Source organism: Hoplias malabaricus, chromosome 2 (assembly GCF_029633855.1).
Source record: "Hoplias malabaricus isolate fHopMal1 chromosome 2, fHopMal1.hap1, whole genome shotgun sequence".
In the NCBI taxonomy this organism is placed as follows: domain Eukaryota; kingdom Metazoa; phylum Chordata; class Actinopteri; order Characiformes; family Erythrinidae; genus Hoplias; species Hoplias malabaricus.
In genome coordinates, this window is record NC_089801.1 from 36,910,546 (window position 1) to 36,925,810 (window position 15,265).

General features: G+C 36.8%; 1 protein-coding gene across 1 annotated transcript; it reads right to left on the reverse strand.

Annotated features, from left to right (window-relative positions):
- Positions 1–9,042: 9,042 nt before the first annotated feature.
- Positions 9,043–12,471, reverse strand: LOC136687683 (uncharacterized). Its single transcript, XM_066662203.1, has 2 exons — positions 12,327–12,471; positions 9,043–11,016 (listed from the first exon to the last, which is right to left on the reverse strand). The coding sequence occupies exon 2, from the start codon at positions 10,994–10,996 to the stop codon at positions 9,389–9,391; it is 1,608 nt and encodes a 535-aa protein (XP_066518300.1). The 5' UTR covers positions 10,997–11,016; positions 12,327–12,471; the 3' UTR covers positions 9,043–9,388.
- Between the last annotated feature and the right edge of the window lie 2,794 nt (positions 12,472–15,265).

The following is a 15,265-nucleotide window of genomic DNA, read 5'->3' on the forward strand; positions in this document are numbered from 1 at the left end:
CTCTGGAGGTTTATCTCACCTTACGATCTTGGTTAGAGATGTCTCTGAAAACTAGCGAAAGCTTGGGTATTTAAAAGCACATCTTCAGAAAGTCAAAATTTCTTATTAGAAATTAATACACATTCATCATATCCACTACAATATATATATATAGGCTCTTGTTGAGCTGCTCCAGAAAATAAGAAATAAAGGGCTTCTTTTAGAAAAGTTTATTTCTGAAAATACAAATGTCCATTTATTTTTTATTTCTTTTATATAAAGAATAAGTTAATGCAGCTTCACTAATATTTGAAGATCACTGTCACACAGCTCCAGGGCCCTGGGGTTGTGGGTTCAAACTGTAGTGGAAGTAGTGTGCACACATTGCATTTGCACTACATAGCGGCGTCAATGATAATTAATTATTATTTTATTAATAATTAATTATTTAATTCATTTTGCTAAGCTCCATGTTTGGGAGCCATTAAATAATATGTAGTGTCCTTACCTGTCTTAATTTTAGCTTAGACAAGTAGGTCATCTTTACATATTATACAGCAGAATTAGCTAGAATTAACTATTATTAATGAATTATGCTCATTGACCTGCCGTGGGTTCTTGACTCTGAAATGGAATCTGAACTAGAAGTTATAATTCTATACAAGAAAGGTGCACACACAAACAAATAACCAAGGATTGGTTTTTATCACACAACTGGTTTATTAATAATAATATCAAATAATGAATATTGATTAGACATGCATATAATAAAATGGATTACAGCGATATATGAGGGAACAGGGAGATTAATATATGAGGGAATTTCTCTATGATAATTATTACCCTAAGTTCTAAGAAAGGCTATTGTTTATCCCAGCAAACTTTCAGTACCAACCCATGAGCTATGAGAGACATGAGACCATGTGACCTTACGTATCCGGAGATCAACGGGGAGCATGTCGCTGATGGTGCCTTCCGGCACGACTTTCTGGAGAATTGCAGACGCGGGCCTCGTAGGTTGCAACCGCGGGCGTTCATTTTCTATCGAGGCTTTCAGACGCAGCCGTCAGAGCTAGTGGTGTTCTGAAGGTCTCTGTGGGGATTCTTCGTCGTTGCTGATCTGCCGCCTTGTGAGACAGAGACACATCCATGCAGGTCTCTCCTGGGGCCTCATCTCAGAAGATCATTCTGAGGGTGCGTGCAGCTGTCCTCTTTCTGGCGTTGTCGTCGTTTGGAGGGTAAGAGGTCTAAGGTTGCCTTCATGCTCTGGGTGTGGCGTTGAAATTTTGTTAGGGTTAAACTATAGCTCTTCTTAATCTGTAGTTTCTATCTGGACCACGCTTTAAAAGTCCAAGACTGTTTAAGAAAGCCAAGAAAGTAATGAATTATTATTAAATGGGTTTAAACTGCATTCATTTGATACACACCATTTCTTTCAAACACCAGGCTTTCTTTTGTATAACAGTTATGTTTAGAAAAGACCCTTCTGGAGATGAGCCTGTGCCATGTCTTTAGGAATTTTAACCCTTTAATATTCTCAGGTCCCATTCAATTTAGCACTTGCTGTATATTTTTGAGTAACAATTTTTTCATTTCAATTCAGTTACAGAAATAATGCTGGCTTTTCTTTAAAACAATCCAAGTAAAAAAAAAAAGATGTATAATTAATTTTTATTAATTAAAATTATTATTTATTATTTTAATAATAATCATTATTATTATTAACAGTAATGTTTTTGGAATTTATTTCAGCAGGTCTGGGTTGCAGTTACATACAAGCCACCTTGCTAACAATATGAATGTTAACCACATATCAAAAGAAGTGCTGGGCTGGAAAGTAAAATCATACAATAACATTTGTGCTTTTCCAAATATGTGAAAATCATCAGATGAACGGTGCTTTTATCTGAAGTTGTGTGTAAAATATCGATGTATTGTACTCTGTTATTACTTTTACTTAGAAAATCAACAATACATATAATTTTATCAGGTGCACCAAAACATTTACATATGATACAATATTTTGTTACACTGACAATTTTTCCCCACACAGGAAGTAATGTAGTAAGTAAGTATCTTATTATATTGTAGAATTAGTAATAATATTTTAAAATGTTTAAGTGGTAATCTGTTTATTAATAAACGCATACATGTTTTGAGTCAATATTCTTCATCCTCCAGCACACCTTGCATATGTCACTCAAGCAAAAGCAAGAAAATGTGCCACATTTCAGTGTTGCAGAGATCTGAATGTATAAAAGGCCCTTGAAATTAGAAAAGCCCTCTCTGCATTGGTCAGCCTATATGCCAACGGCAGCCTATCAGGAGCCTCGGCTGCAAGCAACAGCGCTATTTTGCAACAGTATGCAGGGAACAAAGTCCTGTGTAGACGTTTTTGATTTGGTTCCTAAAAGTTTGAACTTTTAAAAGAGTTGCTCTTGCTGGTTCAGTGTGGGTTTATTTTCTTCATTTGAGTCTGTGACACAAAGTAAGCTATTATGTTCATTCTTTGAGAATAGCTTAATTCTAATTGTAGGCTAGGTCTGTAGAAATGTAGCTTCAGAGTCGATTTGTATTTCCTTTAATATTCATAGGTTTGAGCTGTTCCACGTATTCCTAATCCTATTCGTATTGATGGTGTAACTTGGTGGAAATGCGCTAAATCTGTGTTCTTAGTCGATTTCATTGGTGTATAATTAGTTACTGCTCAGAGACTGTTGCTACTCTTTTTTTTGTCCACATGGGAGGGCTAAAATCCCATTGTTTCAGCTGTGTAACCATTAATGTGATGATATAGCTTTTGTATGATATTAATGGGTGTTGCGTGTATTAGCCTTGTTTATCCCACCATTTGTGTATATGTATGTGTATATATACTTCTACTACTAGTTAATACTGTACCTGTCTGTTGTTCATTTCAGACTCAATTACTTTTCATCATTCTTCTGTACCTTTGTCCTTCAAGTCTACTGCTTAATATTCTCTGATTCAACTACAATGTCAAACCAATCCACTTAATACAACAACATCCAGAATATCATCTTATGTCTCTGTGTCTTTGATGTCTTGACCGACACACAGGAGTGTTTGCTGCTAAAATCTTATAGTCTCAGCGCATTCAATAATAAAGCTTCATTACACTGAAGGTTTCAGTAATGGATGCATCAACAGCATTGTCTCCAAATGCCCAGTGCTGGTGGCAAGTGAAACCAACATCATATAGGTATTATTGTATCTTTTATAATTCTAAAAATATTTATGGTTTTGTACAGATCATAATGACTGGCATACTAGAAATATATATATATATATTTTTTTTACTGTAAGACCATTATTAATATTCTTTTGTCTAATATGGTTTCCTTATTCTAGTTTATTTGCACTACATCATTGTTTTTATTGATTTAATTAATTGGAATATTATAATGAAGCTTTTGTCTATTGTGTTCTGCTTTCTTTTTACAGTTGTCTGATGAGATTGATGGAATCCATACTCTAACACTGAACAAAATTCACCAGTTCAGCGATGGATCAGTTCAGCGATGGAAAGCTGTACACATCTCTACATTGACATTGCGATGAGAGAGGGCTTCAACAAAGAAGCTTGCGGGATGTTATTTATTTGACCTAAATAATAATGTAACAATTATTGCACCAATTTGGCTTCTGTGCTTTCATTCGTTCATTCATTCATTCATTCCTTGTCTTTAACTGCTTATCCAGTTCAAGGCTGTGGTGGGTACAAATCATTTACATATTTACATACTACCTGGAGTCACTCTGCGCAAGGTGGGAACACACCCTAGACAGGGCACTAGTCCTTCACAGGGCACCACACACCCACACATTCACTCACACACTCACACTTTTATTATGTCTTAGTGTGTCATTCCAAGTCTATTTCTGTTTTTGTGTAGGGTGACCCTACAACTTTATATCTGATAATTCACCTAAAAGATTAGGACTGGGAAACTGGTGTGTCCAGAGGAAGCCAGAGTGTGGTGAAAGCTGAGTTGAGGTTTGCTGTCATAGTGCAGTAGATGAGGCCTTCTTCACAACCTCCTGTATGTATCACGACTTCAAAATTGAATACACTGCACACCTGAAAACACCATGAAATTTCTCCAGAGATGCATTTTAAATTTCATGCAGTTGCAAAGTGTGACTCGAGTGATCAACCTCCTGTACTAAACCTTTCATGCCTCCACTGAACCAATGCACACAATTTCTGCATAGAAAGTTTACCTTTGCCAAACTCAAACAACACATTGGTCTGTGCGTGGACATGTACAGTATAACCTGTGGTATATGTACACTATTTTCAAGTTTTATTTTTACAGATGATGTGTACTGAAAACACAAGCAATAATTTGCCTTCCACTGACGTATTTTTATTAATTAAATGTATTGTTAAAAAAAAGTCAAATCTGATATTTTAAATGTCAGTTTTGCATATTTCCTCTTCAGATGGATTTTTATTAATTTAAAAATTGCTATATTTTTGTTTTTGCCTTTTTACTTAAGTAAATGTTTTGTACACTGTTGATTATGGAAGCTTATCAGTATTAAAATTAAAATGAAATCCTAAGTTTGAATTTAAATTTCCCTTTTGTACATGCAAGTTTGATCTCAAAATTTAAATTCAATAATTCCATTTACATTTGCAATTTCATAGACTTCTATTGATTTTTAATTGTTTTACCTGATGCCATATTGTGCATGTTTACAACTAAATAAACGGCGTAGAAAGTCATTATGAATATTTGTGTGAATAATTCTGGTACATTTTAGTCACCACAGGGTCCAGAATGGTTTGTCACTGGGGTGGTATATATAAAGCTAATGTTAATGATACATTTTAGCCCCTTATGGTTCCTAGTATATTAACTAGTACAAAAACATGGCTAAATAAAAGAACGTACACTGAAAGGTACTGTATTGTACCTAAAAGGGGTACACACAAGAATGTTATTTCAACGTTGAATCAACAGCTAAATGTTTACTGGGTAAATACTTATTTCGAGGCGCCATGATTTTCTTCATCATTTTACTCATTCTACCTACCTTGGTGGCAGCATCGACAACTTCATCACATCCCCCGAACATTTTGGAAGACTACGATAGCGATTATGACATCACCTCATCCCCAGAGACTAAACATGAGGATTGTATGGTATAACGCTGCAATTATGACCTCTGCCAAGACCAGCAGCCATCCTGCCAGCAGCTAGCAGCCGCTCAGGGCTGCTCTTGTCCAGGGATAAGTGGGCTGGATGAGCCCCCTAGGTCCCTGCACCTCCGCAGGCTGGTCTCTGAGGGCTCTGGGAAGGTGAAAGTGCACTGGTGTGCTCCGGCTTCCACAGTGACTCACTACCTGTTGCAGGTGATGGGTCAGAAGTAGATGGAGGCTGGAGAGAGCAGGCTGCAGATGGAGCTCAGTGGTGTAGCGGATGGAGCAGAGGTTTGAGTCTGGGCCGTGAATGGAGCTGGAGCACCAAAGCAAAGCACTCCTGCACACGCTTCCAGCCCCAGACCTCCGGATTAGCAATGAGGCTGGGCATCAGAAGAGTGGTGTCACTAATCATGGTGATAGCATTAGCGCTGCTGGTCTGGAGGCTAAGAACACGAAGAAAATCTATGACTCGGACTGTGACACGAGAAGCCGATGGAGCACTATGAATGTTTTCAAAGTTTGGAAAATTCTTCTGTACATTCACATGCTGAAGTTCATTATTAAGGAACAACCTTAAATATTGTGCAAAAATGTCAAATGATTAATGTTTTTGAAGTTCTTTGAATAAACAATGGATAAATCTCTGGGAACAGACTGAGATCTGGAGACTTCTGGAGAGACTGTGTACAAAGCACTTTAGATGGATTAATAGATTATTCATGTTGTTGGAGTAGAAAGTTGTTTGTAATGATTTTTGGAGTATATTTGTTGTTGTCAGCATTAGCCAAAATACATTATATCTCATTTTTAATATAACAAACATTTTGTATGAACTGATTTTCAAAAAGAATGTGAAAAAGAAGTGTATATTTATTGCAGCACCCCAGTTGAAAATAGGAGGTTCATGATGAGAACAGTGTCCTGTTTGCCCAGATTTGTTTTGTGTGTATATAAATTCTTTTCCCACAAAAAAATAAAAACAGACATCACACACAACAAAAAATAGAAAACAGAAAATAATAAGAAGCACAAACTCTTTCACAAGAGGACACTTGCTTAGCACCGCATTCCTTAAATTGATGGATCTCTGATAAACTGGATGGCTTCAATCTGCTGCTCAAGATGTAGTAAACACATCTATAGATAAGGGCAAAAACACAGATTTTAAAATCACCTTCATACTGAAATTTTACTCTTCCCCTCCACCCCACTGCAGTTGATGTAGCCATTATTATGTTCTTTTGGCAAAAACACTTATGATTTAATGTTTTGTCGTCATCTATTAAGTATCACAATGGGAAACTTTTCCAGGAATTTTAAAGACAAGCTGAAATGGACATGGCGGCACGGTGTTGCAGCAGGTAGTGTCGCAGTCACACAGCTCTAGGGACCTGGAGGTTGTGGGTTCGATTCCCGCTCCGGGTGACTGTCTGTGAGGAGTTGGTGAGTTCTCCCTGTATCCGCATGGGTTTCCTCCGGGTGCTCCGGTTTCCTCCCACGGTCCAAAAACACACGTTGTTACGTGGATTGGTGACTCCAAAGTGTCTGTAGGTGTGAATGTGTGTGTGTCTGTGCTGCCCTGTGAAGGACTGGCGTCCCCTCCAGGGTGTATTCCTGCCTTGCGCCCAATGATTCCAGGTAGGCTCTGGACCCACCACGACCCTGAATTGGATAAGCGGTTACAGATAATGAATGAATGAAATGGACATAAAAACACATTTTATTTCCATAACATGACGTATATCTGAGTGAAACAGGACTAATGACTTGGGATATTAATATGGGCGTAACTTGAGTAGTTGGCCCAAATATGGCATATTTGCAGTTCCCTTATGGTCCAAATGTGGCCTTGAATGACAGCGTTGAGTCTGGTTGCCTCAACTCAGCCACAGTTACACACATGGGCCAAATATCAGATGTGTTGTGGAACAAATCTGGGTTGAATCTACCTTAGGTCCCATATCCAGACCACACCGCACTGGCCAGTGCTGTATCTAAGCTGTAAGAGTCAAACATGAGACAGATTTGGCTCAAATGTTTCTGCTCTCTAGGGGGCATTTCAAATGTTTGACTCATTTTCCTGAATGGATTCTTTTATATTCATCATTCACTATCTGTAACTGCTTATCCAGTTCAGGCTTGCAGTGGGTCCAGAACCTACTTCGAATCATTGGGCGCAAGGCAGGAATACACCCAGGAGGGGGCGCAAGTCCTTCACAAGGGAACAGATATGATGATAAATGAAGTCTGAATTTAGTAATACTTCATATCTCTTGTGAAAACATACTTTTCTCATGTGTGTCTGTTGGTGAGTTGTCCCACAAAATGTGGACAGACATAGAAGTCCACCTATTACATGTTTAGTGGAAGATATGTATCATGTTTACCTGAACCTCTTTTCATAACTTCATATGTCCAGATTTGAAGGGTGTTTGAAATGTATTTTTTGTGCTATGTTATAAAAAATTATGATAAAAATATTCATCAACATTGAATTGGATGCAGGGGTGCGTATATAGAGAGTATTTGAACTAGTAAAATGGGAATTGACATTCATTTTTACCACTTTTAAAAACATAAATCAGGGATTAATTTACCAATATTCAGGAATTCCAAATAAAAAAATAGTGACAGATTAGACCTGAGCCAAGCCAGTGAAGACAAAAACTTTTATTTTATTTGTTGTCTGTTGCGACGTCTGCAAAAACTCCAGAATGATTTCTGACAAAGTCAAGACTCCCATGTTTGGCTGATGTCCTGGAATAAGTTGTTGCAAAACCACAGTGTTGATCAGAACTAACCAGAGCCCTATACATTAAGTTTTAGAATTTTAGAAAGTCTTTTTATATCAGTTGACTGATGCTCATCGTACTGTGCTTTGACAGGACACAAACTAGCTAGAACAGGACAGTAATTTAGTGCTATGCTGAAATGTTTTAAATCAGATCGCTTCAATCAATATTTAAAAGACATAATACTCCTGTGAGCTATGGTGTTCCCCTGGTCTCAGTTCTTGGGCTTAACCTGTTCTTAGAGGAATAATGTGCTGGTTTTTGGCACTATGCCGCTCACACCCTACTTTACTTTCATATCAGCTGCTTTTTGTAATTTCTTCTAAGGAATAAGGTCATGATACATACACTGAATGAACTCAGTACCACACCTGCTGTGAGAAAGGGCAATGACTCTGTGCAGATTAGAAAGTTAACCACTCATTTGAGGTTAGTGCTTATGTTTATTGCTAGAAATGTGCATGCCCAGTGTACATCTGCAACAGAACAAAGGATGTGTAATGCCCCAATCCTTTATCTCTCTAACAAAACATAAAAAAAAAAAAAAATAAATGGCTAAAATCCTCGTATTAACGTTCAAATATAATAAGAATTCATAAGCAAAATAGCTTTAGCTTGCTGAGTTTATGACACTGAAAATAAATAGCACTGAATGCTTATAATTTCTAGTCTTGCCGAAGTTATAATCAGAACATCTGGAGGCAATTAAGAAAATGGGGGATTGGTTTCAGCAAAACTTTTAAAATTAAGAACAAACAGAACACAAAAACAACAGTAGGGGGCGCTGTTGCATTTGTCATCATTGATTAATGACCCAAAGTCTGTTGTTATTCAATGGATATCACTTACATGAAAAACATTATATTTGGTAAAAATAAATAAATAAATAAATAATAGCATTTTCTGTGGCACAATAAAAACAATTCCATTAGATAATGGAAGCAATGGTCAGAGGAATTTGCTTTTAAGGGTGTTTGATAGATTTTGCAGTAATTCAACCCCCTGTGTTTAACAGGTCATTTCTGGGGCTGAAAATTAACATAAAAAATCAGTAAATAGACCATGTTTTCATGCTCAGCAGTACATTTTATTGGCAACAGAAATAATATATTTCAATTTAAACAGTCAACAATTTAAAACATCAGAACAGGACAATATTCAGAATTACAAGTAAAGGTAGACGTCAACTTTCATTTCACTGTTCTACTTTGGTTCTCCAATCAGAACCAAATTAGGTTTGGTCCAGTTCAACGTTTTTAAGTTAAAATTTGCTGCAATTTCTCATCCTCTATCAATCTCCTCTAGTGTGAAGGAGATTGAAATGAACTGGATAAACTGTAAGTGGACATGTAGAGTATGCAGACAGAACTGAAAATAAACACAATAAAACACAAGCTTGACTTTCAGGAGTTTTTTCATCAGTACATGTGTAACATATTTGTATTCACTCACTATAGACCAGGCTGTACTCAGTAAGTGGTAAAACACTGAAAGGTTTATAGCTCTGTGGTGTTTTTATGGTCCTAACAGTGAATCTGCCGTATACATGTTTTTCATGAACATTGGGCCCATTATTTTTAGATTCACTTTTGACTCCACAGGGAACAGTTACCTGAGTGTGTTCCCCAAACTGAGCTGTAGAAGAGGAGTAGGACAGAGATTCCTGGATATTTATGTTATGTGGTTTTAGTAAATTATCAAACTCAGTCAAAAAACTTCCAACAAATTTCAGGCCGTCAGGGCTACCTGCGTTACAAACATGAAATTGAATAAACCCCACCTTTGTCACTGACTTGTCCAAGAACATTTTAATAAACGCAAGTAGCATCTTTGCCAGTGCTGTTGAATCTCGCCCACAAATGGTTCCTCTGTTGCCATTAAACCTGCCGTGGCAGTGGATGTGTATGAACAGTTCTTTAGCAGAAGATACAAGCTTCCGCTCTTGATCACTGACCTGAGATATGATTTTACCATTCTTTATTTCTCCAACAAGGTCCTGTAGGTGTGCTTCCTTTATGAGTTTTATTGGCCCCTGAAACTCCGTACCTATCTCGTGGACATGTAAGTGGACCCTTGGTTCTTTCCCATACACTGTAAGTTTCTGCTGCTGCAGGTTGTTAATGAGCTGATCTGTAAAAGCCTCTCTTTGTTTTGCCGTCCCACAGACTTCTGGAAGTTCTACTCTGACTCTTTGCTTTGGATGGGTTTTCACAATCTCAACTCGCAACAGCTTCAACAGAATGTCGGCTAATTTCTTCTCTGTGTTTGAACCTACGTTTAAGGCGTTCAGTTTCGAGCAGCAAACAGACACCAGCTTCACAGTCACTGAATCTGCTTCCTGGATTTTCACTTGAAAAATGTTTACAGGGTTTATCTCACTTCTCCACTCAGTGAATACCGTCCTGAAGCTGAACCTGTTTTCATAGTAGTTAGCAAAAATGCTATAGTACTTTTCATTTTTATCAAAGACACGTGAGACCATATTTTTTTGTTTCTCTATCTCTTTTTCAACCTGATTCTGATCCCCTAAACCCAGATAGACATTTATCACCCCTCGTCCAACTGATATCTTGTCGTTTGTTTTCTGAACCTCTTCTTCAAACTCTTTCTGGAACTGAAAGCCGGTGTAAGTTTGCAGATCATCGGGGAACACCACAATAACAACAGCGTCATTTTTAAATATATGTAAAATGAACTTTGCTAAGTCTTTTGCACCTTTACTTTTATTGTCCCAAAGAAATCTTTGCACATTGCTGACCTTTTCAATCTCAAATGTTCCTCTAATGTACAGTTTTTTGAGTCCAGCTTTTGCAACAAGAGCTTCTTGATTATTGTTACTGTACTTTGGATTAGCTAAACCTTTATCATCATACCACATTTTCACCAGTCCAGCTATGTTAAGCTTAGGCAGTGTTTTATCATCTTTGCCATCAAGGTTAAGTTGAATATGGACAGTGTCATCAGCACCACAGGAGATGTTGACTTGTTTGAGGACCAAATACAATGCAAATAGTCTGAGGACTGAGATAGACAGCTCCATACACATCTTCATTGAAGATTTTTAACTGCAACCTAAGGAAAGCACACATAATTTTGTTTTATTGTTCAAATTAATTTGTTTGAAATCAGGCTTCCAGACCTTTCTACAGATGTTACAGTGTCTCACAGTCATTAAAAGTACACATACAGTGTTATGGATGTACCATTCATTAATCAACCAGTGGCCTCCTTTATAATGTCTGTAATATATGTTATAACATAAATCCTCAAAAGGTTATTAATTCTTTCATATATTTCAAGCCTTTATCTTTAACAACAGCAACAACAAAGATGTATCATTATCATGTCAGAGTTTGTGATGATTTTCAATTAATTCAATCATCAAAGGCAATTAACAGCACAGTTGGAAAAGCACTCCAATTGTAAATTAAGTTTGAATTAAATTAGTGACATTTGTGTTGTTGAGCACACCTTACATATTCAAGTTAACTCACTTTAATCATGGTTTGTTTAAATTTTTTATACGTCACCTCATCTCCAGGACACAAGGAAGGAGAGGAGTATTGATAACAATGCACTCTGAAGACAAACAATGGACACAATAATAACGTTTTTAGAGAAGCGAGCAATTAAATTTCTGGTTTTAATCATAAAAGATGATTAAAAAGAGAAATTAAGCTGGCTTGGTTTACATGTGTAAAAGAACTTCAGCAGAGAGATGCTGATCCAGTGACCTTAGTGTGATACACACAGGTTAAAGACACTGGATCCTTAGGGCGATGTAATTCTCAAAGTGACCCTTATTTTGCAGCTGATTATTGAAACAGTGTTTAGGATTGGTTCCTGTTTACTCTGTTTATAGCTGTGATGCAGTCTTGGTAAAGTGGCATCACTCAGTCGATTGCAGTTGAGAGCTACTGTATTAGGTGTGCAAATAAGTTTTAAAGTGTTTTGTGGAATGTAAAACTGTAATTCAAAATTCAGTCATTTTATGGCACTGTATTGTAGTATTGATTAAAAGTCAATTATTCAACAAATTAACTATAAAATGAATTAGTTTGAAAATGGTGAGTGAAAATAATTTATTGGTCACTGCATTTGTTATGAGTTCCAAAGGAACGTGCATTGATTAGTTCTTGTGATCTGTTCTTGGGGACGATATTGTATCCATAAGTACTCATGAACAGAGTATTAATACTTAATTTGTAGGTTATTTGTTAAATAAAATGACTATTGTTATTTTTGAATACATCATAATAGTTATCATAAAATAACAAAAGGGCAGGAGAATGTTAAATTACAATTATACATTACACATATGTGTTTTATTTGTACACCTAATATATTTATAACCTAGTGAACTGTTCACTGAGATGTCTTACCCCCTCCTGATCAGAAATCCCAGATGTCTCTTATGGTAGCAGGTGTAGTACAGGTGTAGATGTAGCTTGAACCACCTTTGCTCTGAGAGGACCTGAGTGAAAACACCACACTGTCACAGCAGAATACATTACAACAGAAGAAGCCTAAAAGATTAAAGTGTAGAGTTGTGTTATTTTGTACTGCACTCATTATGAGAGATGATCATGTGTAATAAAAGATAACTAAAAGAAAGATAACTTTCTCTATTCCGCTGATCATTTTACAACCCATTGTTCTGGTGACTGTAATCAGTAACTGATCTAAGAAGACAGAGTCTTTATCTTTAGGAGCCCAGTACAAGCTGAGTCTGGTAAACCAGAGTGTAAACACCATTCAGTAAAAACACACAATGTCTGTAAAACACATGGAGTCCTCACCTGGAGCATGAAGATGATGCTGGGGACAAGAGAAAGAGCCAGGTTAAGGAGTCACAAGTCTCAGTAGAACTCCTCTGGGTCTCGATCAGAGATCTCTTTATAAATGTCTTCTGTCAGGTTACGCGAAACGACTTCATCAGAATTCCTAAAGCTGAGTGGCTGTGGTAAAAATTGATTGTGTTAAACACAATGTGCAGATATGATCGGTGTGATCTGCAGATGTGAAAAATGATCTCGAGGTTTCTCACCTTGAAGACGTCAGGAAAAAATGTCTGGGAAGTGTGAAAACCACTGACTTCTGCCCTTCTGAGGCCCCTGTTCTGTACCGTAAAAATGTGTGTGTGTGTGTGTGTGTGTGTGTGTGTATGTTTTGTCTTGGTGCCCTAAGACAATAAGAAGACTGAATGGAGATGCGATGATGAGAATTACACTTCTAGACACCTAAAGCTCTGTACATTCCCTAAAACATGAGGGAATCGCTTCAACCACCACCGATGTACAATCTCCACATGGACGACTTCGTTTCAGGCCAGTACTCCCACCCCACATCAGCTATTAGGTACAGAGGAGACGAGGAGTTCAGTTGAATAAAAGTTTGATCTGGTAAATGTAAATACATCCTTCATGACTTTAATGTTTGTCGTTTCTGAAATCTTCTGAAAACAGTAGGTTTCCTCACACTTTTTCATAATATCATGGCAAACGCAGCACAAGAAATGGTCCAAAATGACTACAAATATTATTAATTTACCATTAACGTTTTTTTTTGTTTTTTTTTCCTGATAGTGACAATGCTTGGGTTTATAAGCCATCAGACTGTACCCCATAACTAGTGATAAACAGGATTAATATAGTACAAGGACAAAACCTCTTCAACAATTTGTTGATTTTTATGAGCTGCTTCAACCCAGCTGTTAAAACCAGTCTAAAGCGTACACTTCCTTTATTGTCCCCAATGTTAACCACAGCAGTATGTAATATTGGTACCAGCTGTTTAAAATCGGAACCATAATACAGATTCAATACAGTGGAGAGAGCTGTCTGCCTCCTCCCCAGATTGATGTGCCACAAACAACACATTTACACAGTAGAGTTCATCGTTTCACTAAAATATGTACCTATGAATGTTCCTAGGCTGCCATGTATTTACAAGCCTTTATTGTCCAAATCCACCTGAAATATTTCGACTAGACAAGGCTGATGTTACTTATCGATTTTCCCTTCTACCATAAATGTTGTTTAGAGGCAAATGGTATCCACAATTTCCATAGTCAAACATTTAATTCCACCTTACGTGTGTCCGTTTACGAGTCTTATTGGCGTTATCAGCCAGCTTCTTGAATTCTCTGTTGCACCTTAAGAGCTGACCCAGACAGCGTGTATAAATCGGTCCACTAACATAAAAAGGCTGACACACCACTGACTGTAGACCACTGCTGGTCCACCATCGGAGCACTCAGATTACTGTCCTGTACAGGACATAACTCATTTATAATCTCCTCAAACAGATTTTACATTCACAGAGACTTTTATTCTGGAAAACAAATACAAATATTACCAACAACTATGAGAGATATAATAATGAGTATGAGCATGATATAAAATGATTATGATAAAAATGTTGACACTGTGCTGGATTTAAATTATTTACTAATCTTATTTATAACAAAAAGAACCCAATGAAGGAAAAAATGTAAATTGGACTGTGAATGGAAAAGTGCTAAAATGTGGCATTTTGTCTAAAATTCCGTTTAATCACAAGTTGTCCGCCCAGAAAATGCTGTGCAAACAGTAGTGGACCTCCAGCTTTGCCCTCAGTGGGACAACAGTGGTCCCTCATTTCCTTGCTATCAGGGGAAGTTATCAGAATAGGTTTTGAAACTTTTTGGAGCAAAAAGCAAAACGTTTCCACTTCAATTCCACTTTATTCATTTAAATCACACAAACCAACTGTAACATTAAACAAATTATTCACAATTTTTGTATTCAAACATTAGTTCCACCTTAAATGGGTCAGAAATTATTTGCTGTTACCTGTTCAGGAGGAAATTAGCCAACTCTGCCTCCAATTTTCAAGCACAAGGCTAATATTTCTACTAATTTTACGCTATCTATGATCATGGAGATTTTTAGAAGGGCAGTGGGGCTTTTTGGGCCCAGTAAAATATAACATTCTTGAACCCCGTTCACTTGGTCATTTCATGGCTGTAACGTATGTTGGGTTTTTAATCATACGCCGAGAAATATAAATATATCTCTATATTTATATTTATAGTTTGTATTTATAGCGTTGACCTTATTCAAACTCCTGTAATCTCTGATATTTGACTTAATGGTATTAATTAAATTTTATAATTGGCTTAAGCAATTAAAACGTTAATAATTAGTTTGAGAATGAATAATAATCAAGCTAAGTGAGTTCTTCAGGATTTTCAGAAATTCTAATGAACAAAACTGCATACACTGTGATTTCAAATAATGAAAGTTTTATTAACAAAGAGAAAGATATTTAATTAACATAG